Source organism: Benincasa hispida, chromosome 4 (assembly GCF_027475165.1).
Source record: "Benincasa hispida cultivar pf3 chromosome 4, pf3_genome.v1.1, whole genome shotgun sequence".
In the NCBI taxonomy this organism is placed as follows: Eukaryota; Viridiplantae; Streptophyta; class Magnoliopsida; order Cucurbitales; family Cucurbitaceae; genus Benincasa; species Benincasa hispida.
The window spans coordinates 53,166,442-53,192,083 of NC_143481.1; the positions used below are offsets into that span (position 1 = coordinate 53,166,442).

The 25,642-nt window shown below is 37.3% G+C and overlaps 2 protein-coding genes across 10 annotated transcripts in view; both read left to right on the forward strand.

The window, feature by feature from the left end:
- Positions 1-13,090: 13,090 nt before the first annotated feature.
- On the forward strand, positions 13,091-14,821 carry LOC150036811 (uncharacterized). The gene is made up of 4 exons (XM_090313240.1): positions 13,091-13,396; positions 13,478-13,606; positions 14,332-14,450; positions 14,506-14,821. The coding sequence occupies exons 1-4, from the start codon at positions 13,091-13,093 to the stop codon at positions 14,819-14,821; spliced, it is 870 nt and encodes a 289-aa protein (XP_090169366.1).
- A 4,730-nt stretch (positions 14,822-19,551) lies between these two features.
- The window catches only part of LOC120075166 (lipase class 3 family protein), a 54,843-nt gene continuing 48,752 nt past the window's right edge, over positions 19,552-25,642 (forward strand). For 8 of the 9 annotated variants that reach the window (XM_039028353.2, XM_090313083.1, XM_090313082.1 and 5 more), the window contains exon 1: positions 19,552-20,103. In XM_039028353.2, coding sequence (XP_038884281.2) covers positions 19,678-20,103 — 426 coding nt within the window. In that variant the 5' untranslated portion in view covers positions 19,552-19,677. Of the gene's footprint in view, positions 20,104-23,071; positions 23,435-25,642 lie in introns of those variants that run through there. The other variant, XM_090313085.1, reaches the window with a different exon arrangement.

Sequence of the window (25,642 nt, forward strand, 5' to 3'; positions counted from 1 at the left end):
AAAATAAGGAATTTGAAGCTGACCATGACTAATTTGAAGCGATTTGGAGTAGATTTGAAGTATCCAAGCTTTAAGCGACGTTAAAAGACCAAAATACCCTCAGCATCAGCGTCATAATGTCATGCAACGCTTCAGCCCAATGCTGTAAGACAGTAACATAATGTTGCAACACTTCTTTAGAGCGTCACGACACTACGACATTTGATGGATGGATGAGAAGCGTGCGCGCGAGTGAGATTGCAACTCTGCCCTGAAATTTTCTATAAATATTTCCTAGTAAAAAATATGTTGAATTGTATATAGAAAAAGGCTCTAAAAACGTCGAACTCTTCATGGAGACCGAGGAGAGGCCTTGATTTTCTCTTTTTCCTCTATGTATTCAGTATCATAGGTTAGATTTATTTTTTCGAATTGTGATTTTGTATCAGATTGTACCCCATTGCTTTGTCTATGAATCAATGAGGTAATTTTCGATTAGTTCTTGGACTAAATGTTCTTTGTGATTTAATGAGTTAGGTGTTCAATTTTGCGCTTCAATTAAGAATTATGTCTTCTTTAATCTTGCATGAATTAGACTTGCTTTTGTGTGTTGGACTGACGACCCTATCACGACTGCATGTCTTTGCTAGCTAAATTCAAGCTCGCACATATCCTAGTAATTGTTCATGCTTTGAATTTACCCCTGTAGCACAAATTAGATGAGCATAGGTATATAGGCTAACCTTGAATCCTTGCATCGTATATTTAATCTAGATTTAAAGAAATACTTTGATTATTTGAACATGGCTTTCCTAACACTTAATCAACATAGTTGAATCCTTGATCTTCATGCATGTATTTCTAGTTCTTTATGGTCGTTAAGGACCCAATTGCATCTAGGAGCATGTAGGTTAGTTAGGGCATAGTCTTTCCAGCCTCAACTATGGATTAGGACACTCAATTTGGTTTTTTATTAATTGATTTTCGGCCTTTGTAGAGATTAATTAGTTCTTATCAAATCAAGTAGCTATGCATGCATAATTCGAATATTAGTTATTTGGTATATAACAATGACTTAATTTACATCGAATGAGCACTTGATCTGAGAACTAACGAGTCCTTTACTATTCCATATATCCTTTGCAGTTTACTTTTCTTGCATCTTTATAAATCAAAACCAAAACCCCGTTTTTACTGTTTTTCCCGCAGTCAAATCTAACACAAAAGAAATTAATTCTTCGCTTCTCTATAGTTCGACCCCGCACTTACCACTGTTGCTATGTTTTAGTAGTAATAGGAGTAGTTTGGTGATATTATAAATTTTCTTTTGCTTCGATCCTTTTCGGGAATTAAAACAACACCGATCCGAGTTTGAATAGAAAATGGCGTCGCTGCCGGGGAGGCAAGCCAATTAATGTCTTTTAGTTAAAATTGACTGGTAAACTTTAAAAACAAAAATAAAATAAAATAAAATAAAAAATATACATACTTTCCTTTTTTTTGTGTCTATTTGTTCTTTTATGGTAGGAAATATTAACAAGTATGGTCTTCCATATGCGGAGCAATTGGAATCACCAGAGGTACGAGAGATTCGTGGCCTTAGAGGGCAAATTTAACTAACCTCTATTGTGCGAGTTTTGGCTAATATGCACTCAAATTTCGCACGGGCCTAAATGCAGATATTATTCTCCTCGGGAGTTGGCTGGCTAAACACCGTTGCCAATGCCATATCAGTCTCCCACGCAGGTATTTCTTTAGAAGATATAGTTAGGGAACTTTCTAATCGCTCTAGTGAGTTTGTGCAGGAACACCCCTACTACTATCAATTTCCAATAGAACGACCTTTGTTTCGAACGTGAAGTCAGAACTGAAGTTCAAAATTTGAGTAACCAAATCGCTCAAATTGCTGAATCTGTTAGGAAATTGGAGGAGTCTTGTGAAACACCTTCTTAGGATGCCGAGGCGAGTAGTGGAGATATGAGCATAGATGATCCCACAAGACCAATAGTCCCTCAAATTTTAGAGCAAGGTAAGGCATTAGATTATCTAATATGTGAACGCACTAATGATTTTTCTAAGCGCGCAGGAAATCATTTAGAGTCATCTCGTGTTTGTGGCACTGAGATCGACTTGTGATGGAATATGCGTGGATCGATTCGAACGATGATGTTTATCTTCTACCACAATAAGAACGAGTTAGTGAAGTTAAGCATGAGCATGAGCTTAATTTGGAAGGATTTCAGGTAAAAGAGTTAAAGGCTCCCAAGCCTTGCCCTATTCATTGTACCGGTATTCCTTTTATTCTTGAATTTTACTTGCCTTCACCTCACGGTCAGTTGAGTCAGAGTCTTTCTTTTCAGTTGTGTTAGTTTTAGAGTCTTTATTTTTCCACCGTTTTTTAAAATCAAAAATAAAAAAATCGACTTGTTTGGTTCGATTCAAAAGATAGGAACCCTTATAACCTTGTCAGGCTATATCGACTCATCTAAGAAAGAACCAGAGAAATACGAGAATTTTTTTGTACCTTGACAGGGGATGGGTCATGTCGAGCAACCATGTTAAAAATTTACGCTTCCTGGAGGCAGCCAAACTTTATTTATTTACTTCTAATTTTTCATAGATATTATTTTATTTTATTATTTCGTTTTTTTAACTTTAGGGAAGATATTTTTATTTTAAGATTAATTTTTTATTTAAAAAAATAATTTTGAATTTAGGGCACAACGTCGCAATGTTGCGAGACAAAACAGCGTTAAAATGCTATAATATCTCCCTTTCTTCTTCATCTTCTTTAGTTTTCTCTCAACCTCGAGGCAACTCTCTCACCTTTCCTCGAATTTCTTCACTATTTTTCACCTTTCACACGTTTTTCGCCCATCCCTTCACGGTTTTCCCTTGAATCCGTCAAAAGTTTTGTGGGTTTTTCGTCCATTCAAGATCTAGCAAGTTCTTGAGTTCCTTTTTCAGATTTCGTCATTCAAAAGTTATGAATCTTTGGTCATTCTTATTTCTTATTGCTTATTTCTAGTGTATGGCTATGAAGAAATATGTTTCTACTTATGTGTTACTCGGTTCTTGTACGGGTTTGAGAAGTTGTTGAAAATTATATGAATGTGTGGGGTTTTTCTGCATGCAGGTTGAAATTTTGAGTAATTTTTGGAAGTTGGGGGTAGGTTCTGGTGAGTTTTAGAAGAAGGGTGTTGGATATTATCTAGGAACCAATTTTGTGAACCTTTTTTTTAAAAAAAAAAAAAAAAAAAAATCTATAATGGGTCTTAGAAGGGAACGTAGAAATGAAGCTAGCACTAGTGGGCAAGATCCCGCGCCAGAATTCAACCATCCTCGATTTAGTTCTAGGGAAGCCCTAGATAGATATAACTATGTTGTCTCTTCTAGGAGGTTAGTTCCTGAGAGAGCCTTGAGCCTAGAGGCTAACTATTACCATCACATTACTGAGCAGATCCATGAACAAGGGTGGGAATCTTTAGCCGACCGTCCTGGTGAGGCGGTTGTACCTACAGTCAAGGAGTTTTACTCCAACATGGACGAGACCAAGGATAACTCGCTAGTTAGAGGCGTTAGGGCTCCCTTTTCATCATCACGAATCAACAAAGTCTACGATTTACGTGACTTCAATGATGAGTATGACAGGTTTTACTCCGGGCATTTCCCTAAAGAGGAGGTTATTCAGACCTTGTGTGGGCCAGAAGTTCAGTGGGCTAGGTCTTGAGGGGTCGCTGTGAGGTTTAGAAGCACGGATATGTCTGTCTCTGGTCAGATCTAGCACGCCTTGTGTGTTCCAGATTGATGTCAGTGTTGCGTCTCATGGACATCACGAGGGACCGGGCCAAACTCCTTTATTGCCTTATTTAGGGGATGCCCATTAACATCGGTCGTGTAATTAAGGCGTCGATCCGTCATTGTGGGTGGTGTTCCACCACCGGTAGCTTAGGTCACCTGAGCCTGATTACCAAGATGTGTCGGAGGTCCATGGTGTAGATCTCCAATGACGAGGAGAAGATGAGGGGTCGTGCTCCCATCAGTAGGTCAACGGTCTCGACCTTCCGAGGGAGAGAAGTGGACCAGCCTGATGACGACGACGACGAGAAGGATGGAGAGGAGGTGCAGGCTCCAGCGATAGAGGCACCCCCCTATGTTTGTCCCTAGGATCAGATCGAAATTCCTATTAGAGGGGAGTTGTATGTAGAGTAGGAATACAGGATGTCAGCTAAGGCACTCCGGGTAGCGACCGAGTCACTACGAGTGAGTCAGGAGACCACCTGTCGAGCGCGGTGCATGAAGAGAACATTGAACTTCATTGTTGAAGAGAATCGTCTCTACTACACCAGCATCAGTTTCCAGAGTGGCCTTTAGAGGGACCCAGACTCTCCCGATTCCAATTTAGGCTTGTTTCTTTCTTTTTACTCTATTTTATTTCTTTTTGTGTGCTCTCAGTTGTCTCTTTTCTTTTCCTTCCTTTTCCTTTTATTATTTTAGTTTTGCTAATTTCTTTGTTTTGTGGTTTTCTTTTGTAGTTTTTTTTTATGGTGTTCCCTTTCTGGAGGCCTCTCCAGAGCCTTATCTGTTTCTGAGTAGGAGGAAAGTGCAACACCACCACCACCGCTGATGCGAGACATTGTTATCAGGTGAGATTTTTTGTTCCCTTGTTTTCATTCTTCTTGAGCTTTACTTAGAATACATTGGATACAATGTATGTTTTTAAGTTGGGGTTGGGGTACTCGTTGGGTAGTTTTTTTATATATTAACTTGAGGTCCTTGAGCGTTGTGCTCGGACTATGCTGTGTGTCTTTATTGCCTTGCTAGCATGTTTGCTCTGTTGTTATCATGATAGTCTATGATGCACTCTTCCTGTAATGAAACTTGCATGAAGGAACGTTAAGATTGCATGAACATGATTTTTAGCCCATTTTTAAAAATCTTCTTGTCACTTGCATTTTTAAGTCATTCTTTTGCGACATTAAAGCCTTGCATGCCTAGAATTGGGTTATTTGGTTTGTACTTCCATTGTCACCCCGAAAGGTCCACCTTTGACTTAAGAGTAACTGTCCTTATTTTAGAGCAAAACTAGACAAAGTGGATAAAAAAGTGGCCTATGAAAATAATAATAATAATAAAAATAAAGAGAAAGAAAAACAAAGAAAAACGATTTAATTACAATTATGAAAATAAAAAAATAAAAAAATAAAAAAGGCATAACCGTTGTGCCTGCAAAAAAAATAGTGTGCGTGTGCATGGATAGAGGTGAAAAGAGCTACCTCTGCTGTGTCCTGTTAGGGCTCGCGAGAAAAGAGTGATAGGTTCCCAACGATGGAGTGTGAAAGCTAGTTCTCTAGGTAAAAGAAATGCCCTTTATGTTTTTGTGTGTGTGAGTTTAGGCACCTTTGTCTTAGTGTTGCCCCTTTTTTTGCAAGTATGGTATGTCCAGGGTCGATAACCAAACCAAACTAGGGGAAAATGGGATGAGAACCTTTAAAACTCGGGCTGTGCAAACTTAACTAGCAAAACTCTTGGCTCACTTATGTATATTTAGATAGAGAACATTCTTAAACTTGTTCTTCATCAATTAATCATAATTGAATTTTGTTTTTTATTACAACTTTCGTTCGATCTGACTGTTGAGACTGGAGTAACAACTTAGCCAATTAAGCTAGCATGTCTTTGAGTGTTTTATACAATGTTTGATTATTTGTTTCTACCATGCTCGGGACGAGCAAGAATTAAGTTGGGGGTGTTTTATAGCTCTCAAAAAGAGCTATTATTCCTAGCTTAATGCGAGCTCGTTAATGGATTTTATGTGTTTATTTCTCTATTTTGTAGGTAACGAGCAAGCAAGAGGTAGAATCAGGGATTTGAAGCTAATCGGGACTAATTTACAACGATTTGGAGTAGATTTGAAATACCTAAGCTTCAATGGATGTTAAAAGACCAAAATACCCCCACAGCATCACAATACCGTGCAATGCTTCAGCCCAACGCTGTAAGACAATAGCATAGTGTTGCAATGCTCCTTTAGAGCATTGTGATGTTACAACATTTGACCGACGACTGAAAAGTTCACGCGTGAGTGAGCGTTGCAACGCTTGACTATAGCGTTGCAACGCTGCCCTGAAATTGTCTATAAATATTTCCTTTTGCTAGGTAAAAAATATGTTGAATTGTAGAGAAAAAGGCCCTAAAAACGTCGAACTCTTCAAAGAGGTCGAAGAGAGGCCTTGATTTTCTCTTTTTCCTCTATATATTCAGTATCATAAGTTAGATTTATTTTTTCGGATTATGGTTTTGTATCAGACTGTACCCCGTTGCTTTATCTATGAATCAATGAGGTAATTTTTAATTAGTTCTTGGACTAAGTGTTCTTTGTAATTTAATGAGTTATGTGTTCAATTTTGCGCTTCAATTAAGAATTGTGTATTTCTTTAATTTCGCATGAATTAAACTTACTTTTGTGTGTTGGACTGACGACCCTATCACGATTGCATGTCTTTGCTAGCTAAATTCAAGCTCGCACATATCCTAGTAATCGTTCATGCTTTGAATTTACCCCTGTAGCACAGATTAGATGAGCATACTTAGATATATAGGCTAACCTTGAATCCGTGCATCATACATTTAATCTAAATTTAAAGAAATACTTTGATTATTTGAACATGGCTTTCCTGACACTTAATCAACATAGTTGAATCATCGATCTTCATGCATGTGTTTCTAGTTCTTTATGGCTGCTAAGGACCCAATTGCATCTAGAAGCATGTAGGTTAGTTAGGGCATAGTCTTTCCAGCCTCAACTATGGATTAGGACGCTCAATTTGGTTTGTATTAATTGATTTTCGGCCTTTGTAGATATTAATTAGTTCTTATCAAATTAAGTAGCTATGCATGCATAATTCGAAAGTTAGTTATTTGAAATATAACAATGATTTAATTTACATTGAATGAGCACTTGATCTGAGAACTAATGAGTCCTTTACTATTCCATATATCACTTGCAGTTTACTTTTCTTGCATCTTTAGAAATCAAAACCAAAACCTCGTTTTTATTATTTTTCCCGCAGTCGAAACTAACACAAAAGAAATTAGTTCTTCGCTTCTTTGTGGTTCGACCCTACACTTACCATTGTTGCTACGTTTTAGTAGTAATAGGATTAGGTCGGTGATATTATAAATTTTCTTTTCCTTTTCGGGAATTAAAACGACATCGATCCGAGTTTGAACATTCGTGAACGAGTTAGATCGAGGGATTAACGTGAAGAAGGGTTCTTCAAACGTATAGTCTCTTGAACCTTTGTTTATTATGAGAAAGCATGTTGTAATTTATGTTTTATGCATAATCTGTTTGTTTTACTGTAAATGTATGCATTCAATCGAAATGGGATTTGGACGATCCGCTTCCGCTCAAAGGTTTTTTTTTAAAAGAGATACTTAACGGTCTAATCTTATGGCTTTGATCATAATGGTTATGAGCCTTGAGTTTACAAGAAAATCATGAACAGCTTAGTACCTTTCCTCGTGCTGTATGTGGATGATATCCTACTCATTAGGAATGATTTAGGTTTTCTAATTGATATAAAGAAATGGCTAGCCGCCCAATTTTAAATGAAAGATTTAGGAGAGGCACAATTTGTTCTAGGGATCCAGATTATAAGGGATCATAAGAACAAAAGGTTGGCCTTGTCCCAGACATTGTATATTGACAAGATGCTTGTCAGATATTCAATGCACAATTCCAAGAAGGGTTTAGTACCTTTCAGGCACGGAACTGTATTGCCTAAGGAACAGTGTCCTAAGACTCCTCAAGAGGTTGAGGAAATGAGACGAATTCTCTATGCATCGGCTGTTGGCAACCTTATGTATGTAATGTTATGTACTAGACTTGACATTTGCTATACAGTTTGGATTGCTATCAAGTCCAATCTAAGATTAGATCACTAGACGACGGTGAAAATGATCCTCATGTATCTTCGGAGAGTGAGGGACTATATACTCATGTATGGAGATAAGAATTTGATCCTTACAAGATACACAGACTCTGACTTTCAGACTGATCAGGATTCTCAGAAATTCACATCAGGGTCAGTGCTTACTCTAAATGGAGGAGCTATATTATGGCGAAGTATCAAGCAAGGATGCATCACAAATTCCACTATGGAAGCCAAATACGTAGCTGCTAAAGAGGTTATATGACTTAAGAAGTTCCTTACTGTTTTGGAAGTTATTCCATATATGTCTCTGCCCATCACACTTTATTGTGATAACAGTGGCACTGTGGCAAATTCTAAGGAACCTAGGAGTCATCGAAGAGGCAAGCACATAGAGCGGAAATATCATTTCATTCTGAAGATTATGCATTGAGGTAAGGTGAATATTACGAAGATTGCTTCGAAGCACAACGTTGTTGATCCGTTTACAAAGGCTCTCACGGCTAACTTGTTCGAGGGTCATCTAGAAAGTCTGGGTCTACGTGATATACGAAAAATTGTCTAGGGCAAGTGGGAGATGTTATTGAGGTATAGTGTATGCCTTAATTTATGTATTTTTTTACTTTATTTATATTGTACATTAGGTTCCCTAAACTTTAGGAGAAGTGGGAGATTGTTGGGATTGGTGTCCTAAATCTCTTTGTAATCTCGTAGTTTGTAAACTTTGTATAAATATATTGTTAGTAATAAAATAAGTGCTATTTTATAAGCATATACTCAATTCAATAAACTAAGATCTGAGGTTATTTCATGTAATTTAAATAAGTATGTAGAGACATACAACTGGATCTTGTTTAAATAATAACCTAAACGGTCTATAGTAGATGGATAAGGCTGGGTACCTTATTATGGTGACACTATGAATATGACCCGCTTTGTAGGTGTTACAAGTATTGTAAAGTGCTACAAATGATCTAATTCTGATCATTCGTATAGAGACATGAGAGTAGGGTATCCTATACAAAGAGTTTGTATAAAACCAAACCACGAAATGGTTAGCCTTTTTATGTAACGCCGTTAATAATAAAGACTTACATTTCACTAAGATGACCATAGGTGATATGACCTGAATTCTGAGTGAGTTGTGAACTCCTACTCATGAAGGCGATCCTTTGATTTGTATGGGTGAGAGTGTTCAGATTGTCAACTCAGCAAGCCTACCATTTTAGGGATTCATTTGACTGGGGAGCTGGGAACACAGCTACACAAGACGGAATTCACTCATTCCCCGATACAAGGGCAAGTAGATAAATTACTCCCTTAAGGGCTGATTCCGGGTCTTGAACATAGTGGCCACACCCTCTCATTGCCCGAGAGGGACTTGGTCATAGTTGGACTATGACTTATTGTTCATTAGAGGAAGCAGTAGTACTTAAGGAGTTAGATGTAACTATACAGGCAAAACGGTACTTTAGCCCAACTTTACTTACGAGCAATTTGTGAAGGGTCATCGCACTGTTGATTGGTTATATCCAATGGACATATAAATTTATCTGTAGTGCGAAAGTGCAGCTGTCGGTCTTTAGTGGAGTGACCGGTAGTTAATGAATGTTGGGTAATTTAATTAAAGAGTTTAATTAATTACCCGATTACCGTTGAAGCTTCAATCTACAGGTCCATAAGGTTCTCTCTGTAGCTCAACAGGGATTTAATTGAGAATTAGTTTTGGATTAGTTTGAAGTGTTCAAATTAATTGAGGGAATTAATTATATATGATATAATTAATTAAATTGATTATATATGTGATATAATTAATATAATATATTTGATACATTATAATTTAAGGTAATATGAGAGGAATTTGAATATGATTCAAATACTAATTATATGAATGAGATTCATGTAATTAAATTTAATATAAATATGATTTTTATTGAAAGAAATTAAATATTTGGATATGATCCAAATATCAATTATATGGATGGGATTTATATAAGTGAATTTAATATAAATGTGATTTATATTAAATACCACGTATTGTTGAGAGAAAATAAAATATATAGGTTATGTGTATTTGATGCAATATAACTATAGGCTATATGTTATATTTGATATAATATATAGTGTATATATATAATAAACTAATTATTATATATGTGTGTGTGTGTGTGTGTGTGTGTGTGTGTGTATTATTAATTTAATTAAAATCAATAAAAAAGAAGAAGTTACAACTCCCTTCCCCCATGTTCTCAATTATTATACGTGGGATTCAAGTGGTTGGAGATTGATCATCAATTCTCTCTGAGAGAAGAGTTCTCTCTGAGAAAACAAGGAAAAGAAAAGAAAAGTTATTCTCCTTCCTCTCATCCTCTCCATCTCTTTCCCTTTTCCAAGGATTCAAGCAAACCCACAACTCTTGCTTGAATCCTTTATCCCAAGAGAATACAGAGGACTCTCAAGTGGTGGTGTCCGTTCTTGAAGAAGGAGACCTACGTGGAGAAGGAGTTCCATTCGTGGCTTGTACGGGGGAGTTCTTGAAGAAAGGGTTCTTCAAAGATAAGAGTTTCTGAAATCCTAAGTATTTGTTTTAAAGCATGTTGTAATTTAAGAAAATGCATATCTTATTCTTATTTACTATAAAACTTATATTCAATGAAAAATGAAATTTGGGTCGATCTTTGCTGTAAACCCTGAGCAATTTATCTACTTGTGTATGTTCCCTACTGAGACCAGTATGGTGAGTAGGTTAAGGTGAGAAGTAATTTCTCTACTTCAGTGGGACTAAAGGAACAAAAAGTGTTCTTGGGGGTAAAACGATATTTTGACCTAGCCAAGACCACGAACAACCTGTGAAAGATTGACTTACTGGTTACGGTTATATCAGATAGACAGAAATATATCTACAGTGAGGGGAGTGCAACTACGGGACTTTAGTGGAATGACCCGTTAGTTAACAAATATTGATTAATTAGGTTAAAGAGTTTACCAGTTAATCTTGGATTGTTGGAGCTCATGATCTGTAGGTCCATTAGGTCCCCCTGCTAGCTTATATGGATTAAACTTAGAACAGTATGTTGTATTAATTCGAATTGTTTGAATTAGGAAAAGGGATTAAAACCGACAAGTATATGCGATATCGCTATCGATTTTTTGTATGGTGTTCTATTTTCAAATGTGAGTTGAATTTCGAAAATATGAATGTTGATTCATGTTCGGGAAGTCAAAATTAGTCAAGAAGGTCAAAATTGTAAAAAGTCAAAAGGTTTACTTTTTCGCTCAAAGTCAAAGTTTGACTTTGATCAAATAGAAAAAGACCATTTTGCCCTTGACTAAGAGTTAGTGGAATTATCCAACATTTTTGTTGGATAATCCCACTAACTTAAGTGGACTATGTGTAACATTATAGAATAACACATAGCCTACTTTGGTTTAATGCTTTGTGAGGTGTTGATTTTTGGTGAGTTTTTACATGCATTAGATGCATGTAATTGTTTTATAAAAAGGAAGTTTTATAAAACAAATTTCTTTTTTTTTTCTCCTTTAAGCAAGGTGAATTTTTATAATTTTGGTTTCCAAAATTCTCACAAAAAATTCCCCTTTTCTCACATTAACTTTGAACCACCACTTCTTCCCCTTTTCATTCCTTCATTCACCGAGTCCCACAACCTGGTTCTAAGTCTAGAGAATAGTGGGTAAACTCTAGTGGTGGTCCAGAAGAGTTTGGGTCGAGATTCAACGAGGAAAAACGTTTTTCGGGAGCTACAAAGGTTGTATTATATCCCTTTTAATTTATTGTTTTTTCCTATATTTGCATGCTATTTTCCTTTTAATTTAAAAAAATTATAGTGTAATTAGATCCTTATTCTGCTGCGTATGTCTCATGTTCCATCAAAATACTACCCTAGTGCTTTTAGAGAAATAAAGAAGGATGAGTTTCTTAGGCTAACTTAGGGATCGATGACGGTTTCTAAGTATGAGAGAGATTTTCAGAGTTATCTCAGTATGTCCTTTCAATCATTATGGAAAAGAAAGAGAGATGTAGGAGATTTGAGAATGACCTAAGAAGGAAGATACGTACTCTCGTTATCTCTACAACTAATTGGGTGGATTTCACTCAGTTAGTTGAGACCGCTATTAGAGTTGAGCGGAGTATAGGAAGGGGGGGGGGGTAACATACTCTAGACAGATGTGGAGTAGAACAGAACTCCAATAGAGACGAGAGGTAAGAGTTTTAGACCCCCGTTCTCTTGACAGACAGGTATGAAGAGTTATAGAGGCGCTAACCAGCAAGGTTCGAGTCGAAAGAGGTCAAGACCTACAGTTGGACCGAGTAGTAAATCAGTAACAGGTCGTGCTAGCGAGTCAGTAGCTAGTACAAGGAGGAGTCCACTGTGCAAACTGTGGTAAGGGCTATGCAAAAGTATGTTATGGCGACATAAATGTTTGTTTCCAGTGCGGACAAGCAGGGCACTTTAAGAAAGATTGTCCCCAGCTAGTTCATGGAGCACAGGGTGAACAGAGAGAAGTTACCCAAGTTGTAGACCAACCTAGAGCGACCAAACCTAGAGGTCAGGGATCCGGTGCAGCTAAACAAAAAGGGATAGCAAGACGACCCCAACAACAACAACAAAAACAGCAATAGTAGCAGCAGAGTATAGTATACGCGGTGACACACCAGGAAGTGGAAAAGTCTCAAGATGTCGTAACTAGTACGATAACTTTATGTAATCAGTCCGCTTATGTGTTATTTGATCCTGCTGCTATGTAGTCATTCATGTCTAGCATGTTTGCATTGCATATAGACAGAGTGCTTGAGTGTATGAATGAGGACTTGTTTATTTCTACGCCTGTAGGAGATACTCTAGTTGTGCATGAGTATTATAGGAATTGTTAAGTAATTCTTGGGATTTAGAGTTTATGGGTTGACTTGATTCCACTAGAGTTGCTAGAGTTTGATGTTATCTTAGGCATAGATTTTCTAAGTAAACATTATGCCACTGTGGATTGTTTTAAGAAAGAGATAGTATTAGAAAGCCAGGTGAACAAGAGATAACCCTGGTAGGAAGTAAAAGAATACTTTTAAGAAGTTTAATATCAGCAATGAAGGCTAGCAGCTGCTGAGTAAGGGATGTGAAGCTTATTTAGCCTATGTGGCGGTTTCACAAAATAGAAAGATGATTCCTGAAGATGTACCTGTGGTACAAGAATTATTAGATGTATTCCTTAAAGAGTTACCAGGTTTACCACTTGACGGGGAAGTTGAGTTTACTATTGAGTTAGTTCCAAGCACAACACCTATATCCCAGGCACCATATAGATTGGCGCCAGTAGAACTGAAGAAGCTGAAAGTTCAGTTACAGGAACTTGTTGATAAGGGGTACATCAGACCCAGTGTGTTGCCTTGGGGAGCGGCAGTCTTGTTTGTCAAGAAGAAAGACGGTACTCTCGGAATATGTATAGACTATAGACAGTTGAATAAGGTGACAATTGAGAATAAGTACCCGTTGCCTTGTATAGATGATCTCTTTGATCAGTTAAAATGAGCCATGGTGTTCTCTAAGATAGATTTGAAATCAGGTTACCACCAGTTGAAGGTGAAGGAAATAGATGTTCCAAAGACTGCTTTCAGGATTAAGTATGGACATTATGAGTTCCTAGTAATGTCGTTTGGTTTGACGAATGCTTCTGCGGTATTTATGGACTTGATGAACAAGATATTTCATCCTTACCTGGACTAGTTTGTGATAGTTTTCATAGACGATATACTAGTATATTCTAGTAGAGTAGAGAAGCACAAGGAACATCTAAAGTTAGTGTTGCAAATGCTAAGAGAAAAGAAGTTATATGCCAAGTATAGTAAGTGTGAATTCTGGTTAAATCAAGTTGTATTTCTTGGGCATATAGTTTCAGCAGACGGAGTCAGTGTAGATTCCCAAAAGACAGGAGTGATAGTTAACTAGGAACGACCTATAACTGTAACAGAGGTACGCAATTTTCTGGGTTTAGTAGGTTATTACAGGAGATTCGTAGAGGGCTTTTCTAAGATAGCTCTATCATTGACAAACCTGACCAGAAAAGATGTGAAGTTCGAGTGGTCGCCAGAATGCGAGCATAGTTTCCAAGAGTTGAAACATAGGTTAATAATAGCACCAATGCTGACTTTACCTATGCCAGGTAAAGAGTTTGAGGTTTAAAGCGATGCATCTCGACAAAGATTAGGATGTGTGCTGATGCAGGAAGGAAAGGTAGTGGCCTATGCTTTTCATCACGTAAAGAAGCATGAATGTAACTACCCTATGCACGACTTAGAGTTAGCAGCAGTTGTGTTGGCTCTAAAGTGTGGAGACATTACTTGTTTGGTGAACGTTGTCATATATTCACTGATCATAAGAGTCTAAAGTATATCTTTGATCAGAAAGAGCTAAACTTGAGATATAGAGGATGGATCGAGTTGATCAAGGATTATGATTGTACAATTGATTATCACCCAGGTAAAGCAAATGTTGTGGCTGATGCTCTAAGTAGAAATACCGGGTCAGTCAGAGTTGTTATCTATTCAGTAAGAGGTGTACTGATACATGAGTTGTAGTGCTGAAGCAGAATTATCAATTGATCAGATAGAAGATTTAATAGCTTCATTTCAAGTACGTTCTACTCTTGTAGATGATATTCTACGTGAACAGTTAAGAGATTCTGATCTTAAGAAGTTAGTTGAAGAAGTAAGTAAAGGTCTGAGAACGGACGATCAATTAAGAGCAGATATAGTGCTACAAAAGGAAGGTAGAGTATGCGTATCTAATACCTTAGCACTTAAACAAGCTATTCTGAAAGAGGCACATAGTTCAGCTTATGCTATGCATCTAGGCAGTACGAAGATGTATAAAACATCAAAGAAGTCGTACTAGTGGCCTGGTATGAAAAGAGAAATAACATAGTATGTTGACTGATGTTTAGTGTGTCAGCAAGTTAAGCTTGAACGACAAAGGCCAGCAGGATTGCTTAATCCACTGCCAGTATCAGAGTGGAAATGGGAGTATGTTACGATGGATTTATTGTTTGGTTTACCTAGGACACCAGGGAGCTATGATGGTATATGGGTAATTGTGGATAGATTGACAAAGACAACTAAGTTTTTACCTATTAAATTTACTTTTACCCTAGACCAGTTAGCTAAGTTGTATGTTGACAGAATTGTGAGTCAATTTGAGGCTCCAGTTTTGATTGTATCAGATCGAGATTCTAGGTTTTTATCGAAGTTTTGGCCTAGCTTGCAGAAAGCTATGAGTACTAAGCTATTTTTCAGTACAACTTTTCATCTACAGACGGATGGTCAGTCTGAGCGGACGATTTAGACACTAGAGGACTGAAGAAGTTACATGGGAAGCTGAGGTGCAAATGAGAAACAAGTATCTGTAGTTGTTTAATTGACGGACTTGTAGTAGAATTTCGAGGACAAAATTTTCTTAGGGGGGGAGGAAAATGTAAACCCTGAGCCTTAATTTCTCTACTTGTGTATGTTCCCTACTAAAAACAGTATGGTGAGTAGGTTAAGGTGAGAAGTAATGTTCAATTGTAGGGAAAAATGGGTGAAAAGTTAGAAGAAAAATTAAAGTTTGGAAGCTTGACTCTTGGGTGAAGCTAGAAAAATTGGCTAAGTATTTGCCCATGTGTTGGCCTTGTGCTAGGCGTTGGAGTTAAGCCAAGGTCATTGGCCTTGCTCATTTGAGAGGATAATTGGGCATTTGAGGAAACCAAAATGTGACCGAGAGAAGAAAAGCTATTCTTAGACAAGGCATGCGGCAACCAAGTCTTGAGAGGTTAGCATGCATGCGGCAGCATCAGATGTGTGCGAGCGTGGGCACTGGGCATTGGAGTTGTACGCCCAGACGATCATGTAGCTACGAGCGGCGCTAAGCGATGCGCTAGACGATCGCATAGCTACGAGCGATGCTAAGCAATGTGCTAAACGATTGTGTAGCTATGTGCGATGCTAAACAATGCGAAGTGATGTGCTAGACGATAGAGCTACACAATGGACGACAACACTACATGATGAGGCGATGGCACTACACGATCAGCATCAATGCTAGATGATGGTGTTACATGATAGGCATGAGCGTTAGACGATGGGCGTGATGTGTTGGACAATAGGCGTCAGTGCTACATGATGAGCGGCAGCGAGTGCTGTGCGATAGGCTGTGTGCTACACGTTGAGCGAGAGTGAGATCGTTGGGTGATAAGCATCAATGAGAGATCACTAAATGATGAGTTGCACGATGGACAATGAGCTAAACGATTGTAGCATGCGTTGATTAGTCTTAACCACCGATTAAGGGCACTAGCTGTCCTAAGCACCAGATTTAACTCCATGTAAGCTGAAGGTGTTATGCTAAGCTTTAATGGGAAGCGGTGGAATGTAGTATAAAAAGGGGAAGTTGAACTTCAAACGATCAGTTTGATCATTTCCTCCATGCAAATTGAGAGATCTTAGTGTCGTTGGAAATCTCTGAGAGTCTACTTTCAGAAGTGACACTTCCGGAAGAAGGTCTCACCAGAATAAGGCCAAAGAAGGGAAAAAGTGACCAGAGGTTCTGTTCTCGGGTGAATCCGGGCCATCGATAAAGAATTGAGTCTCCAAGACGAACCACGAGGAGTTTGAAGCTGACCAAGGTAAGCTTTTTGAGACAATTCTAAACAAGTTTGTAGAAGGAAATTTCTTGAGACGAGCTCTAGAATTTGAGTTATAAATTTCGTAAATTGAATCTGGAATTTCATGAATAAGCAGGCAACTGCTTGGATTGAATAAGCTGGCAGCTCGAAGTAAAATGCTCGGATAGACCAAGGGCTGAGCATTTCTATATGTTGGACCTGCTGTGTGGGTTGAGGAGAGCTTGCATTGAAGTCTTGGATGCATAAGCAGCCTTGGTGGATGACCATGTGCAACTGAAGGGACACTTAGAGCAAAGTGTTGGTTGTACAAGTGGGAGGCGTTTGTGATGTGCAGTTGGAAGCATTGCAAGAGCCAAAGTCTCAAGGAAATTTCTAAGTGCTAAACCTACAGCAAGGTATGCATTGAGTGAAAGTCTTCTAGAGGAAGGCTAAACACAAAGCTTATTTGAGGGTTAGTCTCAAAAGGGAGACCAATGCTAGTAGCTAATATATGCTTTTGTGTCCAAAGAATTGACACCAGTGTTAGAATCATATCGACCCTTGAGGAGTAATCCTAAAAGTTGTGAGTGACTAAATGTTTACAATATTTTAAAGAAACCATGTTTTAAGATTTATATTTCAGGACAAGGTTACTGTAAAGATTTATATTCCAGTATGATCTCTTTATTGAGACTTATACATGAGAATCAGTTTTCTTTCTTAAGTTACTCATTGGGCTAGTAAGCTCACCCGTTTTCAAATATTTTTCTTTTCCCTAGGTAGCGGACAAACCCTCAGGAGGTAGCTCTGCATCTTCTCTGCCACTCAAAGACAAGAGTTATTGTAACCCGTCTGCTAGGTGGTTACTGTAAATATTGTACATGTGTTATAATTATTCACGTAGGGACTATGTTTTGGGTGTCGGGACTTATGAAACTTGTAATGAAATCTCTATAAATGTTTTGTGTTTAATACTTAATGTTTTTGGCCATAGAGACAGCCGCTGTGAATGAGATTGCATGTTGGTATCAGATTATTTCAGCTAGAGTTAATAGGCAGTAAATGTCAGCAAAAGGGTTGATAACTACTGTAGTCATGTTCTTTCCTAGGCTAAGAGAGTAGTCTGGGAGGGGGTGTAACGTTTACTTCCGCGCAAAGGATATTTTTTCAAAAACTTCCTTCACTATTTATATTAATTTTGTTAAATTAATATTATTTAATTAATTATATTCCAAATGAAATTATCTATAAAATGAAAAAACAGATGGAGAGGGATAAAGAGAACCCACAGTTTTGCAAGGGAATAAAATACTCTTGTCTATGAGAACTGAGGATGCTTGGAAATAGCTTATTCCCAAGAAAATAGTTGAAAATTGTGAAACGAATATGGAATTTGATGTATATGTCAATTCCAATACACAAAACCCTCCAACCAAACGATCCCTAAGAGCCATATGAGGAACATCATCACCCGTTAAGAAAAATATAGGTCTTCTTGATTACTAACAACAAAAGCAGAAATATTTGACCTAATATTGTACAAACACCTAATAACTAGCTCAAACTCATCATATTTTATTCCACTTGTTTTATATAGTCTGCGTAAAAAGTTTTCATATATTATTCCAACATCAATTATCAAACATTTCAATTGGCCCTACATATTCTTTCTCAATCTCCTTTCATTAACCACTTAAGCAAACAAATATTTGAGACATTCCAAATAAAATCAAAGAAATATATCGAAAAAGTTAAATATAATCAATCCCATGATCATATAGTAAATCTCAGTAAAAATAAAAAACCCGCCCGAGATACTTTTCTTTACGTAAATATTGAGGCAATTATGTGTATCCCAACTTGAATTTATATCTTTTCAGCGAGATTACGTAAAATAAAATCCAACCAAATAGATTCTTAGTGCAACAACATGCCTTTCAGAAACCAAAACAAATAAAGAATAAAACGAGTTACAAGAATGCCTCAGTATCGTGTAAAGCAAAATGATGAAAATGGAAGCAAAACCCCAAATGTGAGATTGAGTGAAGGTTTGGAAGCCTAAGCAAAATTTCTTTCACAAGGCAATTGGGGGTTGCAAAAAAAAGTGAATGAAGTATAATAAAATAATTTAATAATAGGGATATAAACGTAAAATATATGTTTTTAGTAATATATATCCGAACATGTGGCTCAAGAAGAATTTCAACATTGTAACTCAATCTCGAGGGTTGATCTCGGTTAGAGGGACCAAGAAAAACTATTACAATGGTGAAAACCAACATGTTCGTTCTTACATTAATAATTCTTTTTTTTTTTTGTTTAAAAGGACTATAAAACTCTATTTTATAAAAAAATTGAAATAACATACATACACACATATATAATAAAGGGCACAAATGAAAATGGATACTTTTTTAAAACCAATGAATTTCGGCCTTCTATTTATGTCATCATTGTGTGAAATTACCACTTTAACCTTAAATGCATTCCTTTTCTATTTTCTTTGTTTTGCAACATTTTTGTTCTTTTTTCGTTTTTCTAAGTTTCTTCTTCTTCCTTTTTCCTTTTTTTTTTCTACAATTCTTTTTTTTTTTTTTTTGCATTTCTTCTTTCGTTTTTTTTTTGCATTTTTCTTTCCTTTCTTTCCACGTTTTTTTGTGTGTATCTTTGCATTGAGCATCAAACATAGAATATAGAGCATTAGAGCATCGAGTATCAAGCGAACTTCTAAATCGAGTCTAGAAAGTACAAAATAGAACATAGAATATCGAGGATTGATGATCGAGTAACGTGTCGTTAGTATATAGCATAAAACATATAACATAGAGCATCGAGCGTAAAGCATCAAGTATCGAATATAAATGATCAATGATCGAGTAGCATATAACTAATATATAGCATAGAGCATAAAGTATCAAGGATCAAATATAAAAAACTTATAAATCACACTATATACAACTACTTTTCATTCCATTTAAAAAGGTACCATTTTTCTTTTAGTCCCAAAAAAAGCCATCCGTACACACACAAAAAAACCCCTTCATTCAACGTGGCTGTTTCCATTGGAAATGCGCGCGAAAAGTGGAATCGGGAAGCCATTGTTGTTGGACAAATGGAGCGGACGGACCAAGAAAATTCCACCTTACACCAACCATTGATTCCCTCCAATTGCCCTCTGAATGCGAACCATCAAATTCGATTACCCATCCCCTCGTTTCGATCGCCATGGTCTCCAAGTCGAAGTAGAACGGAGGCTATGGGGGTGTCAAGGTTGGAGAATATTCGCTGTTCCACAATTGTTTTGGGCATTTCCAATGCCGCCATCGCCCTTCTCGGCGGATTTCTCATAGTCGTTGTTTATCCCTCTTGTGAACGCCAATACGTCCTTCCATTTCTGGTCGTTTCCTTGGTTTCTTGCATCAGAATCGTCACCATGGTTCAGAGCGGCATTGCTCAGGAGGCTACGGCCAGAACCATCCTCGAATCTCCAGGTGATGCTGCTGCTGTTGTCGACACCGTTATGCGCCGCGAGAGACGGGTATTTTGCCACTTTATGCCCTTTCATGTTTCGTGTTGTGAATTTGACTAAGCAAGAAGTTTTAGGGAGAGACATATGTCATGAAGTTTACCGTCATTTGCTAGTGAGAAAATACAACAAATTTTAGTGTTCACAAGATATGTGAGGATTGAGAAGCAATTAATATATACTTTTACGAAATTAACGGTGGAACAAGTTTCCTATAGAAGAAAATGGTGGAACAAGTTGAGCAAGACTAATTGTAGATGCTTTAAGTTCAGGGGAAATGTTATGTATATTAGTGTTTAGTGTTGGAGGTAGCTTAGTTATAAGTCCTTTGGTGGGATGGATAACTTGCTCTCTCTCCCTCTCTTGCATGCGAGTTGGAAGGACTTCCCCTTGTTGAGAAGATTGATAGGAATAATTTAAATTTGGTAAGAGATATGTAGGGAAGAGCATTGTGGTAGAGGGAAGCATGTAAGGGGAGAGTATCAAAGTTTAGTCTTTGATGAAGTACTTCATGATGAGCGAGGGGCTGCCTCTCCATCATTGTTTCTCTTTCGAAGGTGGTGGGTTTCTTCAGGCATAGCTGTCTATTGGAAGCTCTTGTTCGGGTTTAGCTTGTGTCTAACACTAGGAAAATGTTGTGTCACTAATGTAGGGTAGAACGGAAGATCTACCTTGATTGTTCCAAAAGGTATGGGAAAAAGTGGATGGGTGGATGTAAATGTTTAAAGAGAAGTTGGATTTCGTACTATCGCATGTGTCATGCATCCCCATTGGGCTTGTGTTCCTCCTTTGAATTCCTTTGCTCCGTCCACACCTTCGTTTGTTTAGATGGTGAAGGAAAGGGACATATGGGTGTGAGATGGCAGTGTTCAGCTGGAGGATGAAGTAGAGTTTTATTTTGATGTTTCAAATACGAGTTTTCTTTTGAGATTTCAGGAAGTATTTTGGTGGCGAAGGAATGGAGAAAGTGCTTCATTGTCTTAGGATTGATCGGCATACGAATTTTGGAGACTTCTTGAATGTTTACCCTTTTTGTGGTAATTTGGTTATCGTCCTTTGTAGGGATTGAGAAGTTCAACCTAGGCTTCTAAATTTTGGCGGTGGTTTTATCTTGAATTGTGCAACAGTTTAGGGAAGATTGTTAGCATTTGCAGGAGGATGGATGGATGAAGGTGCTTGTCCTCCTCATCTTTGTTTAAAAAGGATGGTGTGTGTTATAGTGCTAATATTAGCATTATAACACTATTATGAATATCTTTGTTATATTGTCCTTTATTGTTTTGTTTACTTTCTTCTACTTAGGTTACTCTTGTACACTTGTGTTTGGGACATATGAGGTCGGAGTTTTGGTGAAGACTAAGAAGTCTTGGAGAAATCTTGGAAAAATCTTAGAGCTGAAGTTTTTATTCATTGATTAAAATGAGTGATGAGTTCTCTTTAAATAGGCCCAAAAGGAAAGGGCTTGTACACATCTAATTAACTACCTAACCTAACCTCCTTTAAATAGACTCAAAGGAGAAGGGTTTTGTCACACCTATTCTAAAATTAAAACTGAATTTAAAAAGAGAATACAATTTGTCATTTTACAAGAAATATCCAAAATACCCTTTTTACAAGAAATACCTAAAATACTCTTAATATCCCTACATCAACTCGGCCCCCTTAAAATTAAACTCGTCCTCGTGTTTTAAGTTGAAAGCTTGAACTCATCTGAAACTTGATAAGGGAAGATATCTGCAACATTGAAAGTATTGCTTATGTTGAATGAAGATGGGAGGTCGATCGTGTAAGCATTATCACTGTATTTCTCAAGGATAGCAAATGGTCCAAGCTTTTTGTCATTAAGTTTGTTGTATGCTTCTTTTGGCAAGGAGTCCTTTCGAAGATATATCATTACAAGGTCTCCCGGCTTGAATGAAACATGTCTTTTATGACTATCCGCTTGAGCTTTGTATGTGGAGGTTGCTTTCTCTAGGTGGTCAATGACTTCCAAGTGTAGTTCTTGAATATGTTCAGCAAGTTGTTCAACTTCTTCGCTAATATCTACGTTGGAAGGAAGAGTTGTAAGATCAAGAGTCAAACGAGGGGGTCTAGTGTATACAATCTCAAATGGACACTTCCCTGTTGATCTATTCTGCATGTTGTTGTCAGCAAACTCCACTTGTGCAAGGTTAGTGTCCCATTGTTTTGGTTGATTTCCACTTAGACATCGAAGCATATTACTCAATATTCGGTTTGTAACTTCTGTTTGACCGTCTGTTTGTGGGTGGCGTGAAAAGCTAAATTTGAGGTTAGTTCTAAAATGTTTCCACAAACTTTTCCAAAAAATCTCATAAATTTGACATCTCTATCAGACACAATTGTCTTTGGAATTCCATGAAGCCTGACAATATCTCGAAAGAAAAGATTAGCAATGTTCATAGCATCACATGTTTTCTTTCAAGGTACGAAATGAGCCATTTTGCTAAACCTATCCATAACGACAAATATAGAGTCAAACCCCCTTTGTGTCCTTGGCAACCCTAATATAAAATCCATCGATAAGTCCTCCCAGATGTTAGTAGGGATTGTAAGAGGAGTATACAAATCGGTGTTTTGAGTGTGACCTTTGGAGATTTGGCAAATAAAGCACCTTTTTACTAAATTGTTGACATCTTTGCGAAGCTGAGGCCAGAAAAATTGTGTGGCAAGGGTTTCATAGGTTTTGTCACGGCCTAAATGAGCTGCTAGGCCACCCTAATGGGCTTCCATAATGATAGCCTCACAATTCAAGAAGGAAATCATCTCCATTATTCTCAAAACTTCAAAAGATTAATCAAGACGTAGTAGAAATAAATTGTGTGAAGGTTCAAATTCCTAGTCTAGCTTCCAAATGGGCTGATTCTGCAAAATCAGTGAAGCCCTCTCAAGAGTTCAAGCAATCGGTCTTCAACATTGGGATTCAACTACTTTATCATGGTCAATTAACTTTAGAAGATTGTTAAAAGATGAAGAAATGAAGGATTTTCAGAATCTTTTACTTTTATTAGAAGGGAAAAGGATAATTGAAAGGCCAGATTGTAGATCTTGGTCTTTAGATGCTTCAGGTGTATTTTTGGTGAATTTGAACTCATCTTCCCCGATGGATAGTAAGTTGCACAAAAACTTATGGAAATTAACCTGCCCAAGGAGAATAAATATCATAATTTGGGTAAAGCTTTATGGTTCTCTTAATTGTTCACAGACTCTTCAAAGAAAGCTGCCAACCATTATCTCTTGTGCTCAATTTGCCCCCTGCGTATGCAGAATTATGAAGACAGTCAGCATATTTTCTTTGATTGTCAATACTCTTTGGAAATATGGAGTAAGTTATTTGCAACATTTACTCTTCATTGGATTTTTAGCAATGTTTTTAAGGAGAATGTAGCCTAGATTTTCATTGGTCCTTCACTAAAAACTCATTCGCTTCAATTATGGATTAATGTAGTTAAAGCAGTTTTGTTAGAAATTTGTTTTGAGAGAAATCAATGTATTTTTTAAGACAAGTCACTTCAATGGTTTGATCGTTATGAGATTGCAAGAGTCAAAGTTTCTTCTTGATGCTCCCTTTCTAAGAAATTTTCGGATTATTCTGTTCAAAATATTTGTCTTAATTGGAATGCTTTCATTCATCCATGTAATGATGTATTTAAGACACATAGTTTTCTATTGTATTTGTCATATTTTGTTTTGGGGTGTGATGAGGATGCTATGGGTGTGTTAACCTAGTTGAGATAGCTGGATGCATGTACTGATCCCTAGTTCTTGATATTTCGTAGTTTCTTGTAATTTGAGTATTTGTCTCTTTTCATTTTATCAATGAAAAGTGTTGTTTCTTTTTCGAAAAAAAAAAATTGTTTTTATTGAGACTTATCAAGTTTACTGTTTTGTTTTTACTTCCTGGTTGTATTTTTTTCTCAGTTATGTTGTTTTGGCTATGTTTTTGGAGCTTTTATGTCTCTAAAGTTTGATTTATCTTTTTGCTTCGAATTTCTTGTATCTTTGAGTATTAGTCTCTTTTTATTTACTTAATGAAAATTCTCGATTTCCTTTTTTTGAAAAAAAAAAAACTCTTGCGCTACAAATGATATGATACGTAACCGTTAACCCTTTTCCATCTAATTCTTCACCTAATGTTGCAATAGCTGGTGGAACCACTTGTTAGGCATCCTCAATACTCCTCCACTTAGAAAAATACACAACAAGATGGAGAACAGGGAAAGATCTCCCTGATGATAAGTTATACGATATCAAGAAGTAATAACAGAGAAAATACACTAGGAATAAAAGAAGCAAAGAACGAAGATAAGGGTTGATTCAAGAGAAACTCCTTGCAAATATCTCCCCAAAACCTCTCTTAAACCCCATGGATTGGTCCCCAACATTGTAACTAAAAGCTCCACATCCCCTACATCCCTTAAACCCCTTAGATTGGTCCATACCGTTGAACGGCCAAAACCACGACCATTAATTCACATTCATATATTGACTTAGCGCGGGCTCTCTGATTGACAATGTCATCATGGCTCGTTCAGCTCATCAAAAGTCAAAGTCGACTCATCACTCCAACTGAAAGCATTCTAGGAGCTATGGACCCATCATCCTTAACAAAATGGCAAAAATAGGCAGTCAACCTCAAGAAGCCTCGCAACTCAATTATGTTCTTCAGTAATGACCAATCAACCATGGCTTGTATCTTTCCTCCGTCAGTTTGGACACCAAATTAAAAAAAACAGCGACACAAATAGTGAATCTTTGACTGCCCAAAAACTCTTTTCTTTTTCGATCGGCGTAGAGTCGATAATCCCTCAACACATTAAATACGATGGGCAAATGCTTTTCATGCGAGTCCATGTCTGGGCTATACACAAGGATGCCATTAAAGAATACCAATATAAATCGATGAAGAAAAGATTGAACTACCTGAATCATCAAAGATTGAAATGTGGCTGGGGCATTTCTGAGATCGAATGGCATCACTACGAACTCATAATGACCTTCATGAGTATGGAAGGCTGTCTTGGCAATATCTTCCTCCTTATGTATCTGATGATATCCAAACCGTAAATCCGACTTGGAGAAGTAAGCAGATCCATGTAGTGCATCAAGCAATTCCTCTATTATTGGAATTGGAAATTTATCAGCAATGGTGGCTTGATTAACCTTCCTATAGTCCACACACAACCTCCACCCTTCATCTTTTTTCCACACCAATGAGATTTGACTCGAGAATGGGCTGTAACTTGGTCGAATAATCCCAACCATCAACATCTCCTCCACTAGATGCTCTATCTCATCCTTTTCCACATGACCATATTTATAATGTCACATGTTCGGCTCTGCCCTTCAATCATTGGTAGCTGATGATCCCCAACATGTTTGGGAGGTAATCTAAAATATGTCCTTATTTTCCCTCAACAACCTTAGGAGGGTCCACTGTTTTCCCATTTGGTTTTCTTAGATGCATATTATGAAACTCTATTGAGAACCCTTAGTCGTTGTCTTCCCACATCTTTGTCAACACTTTCAAAGA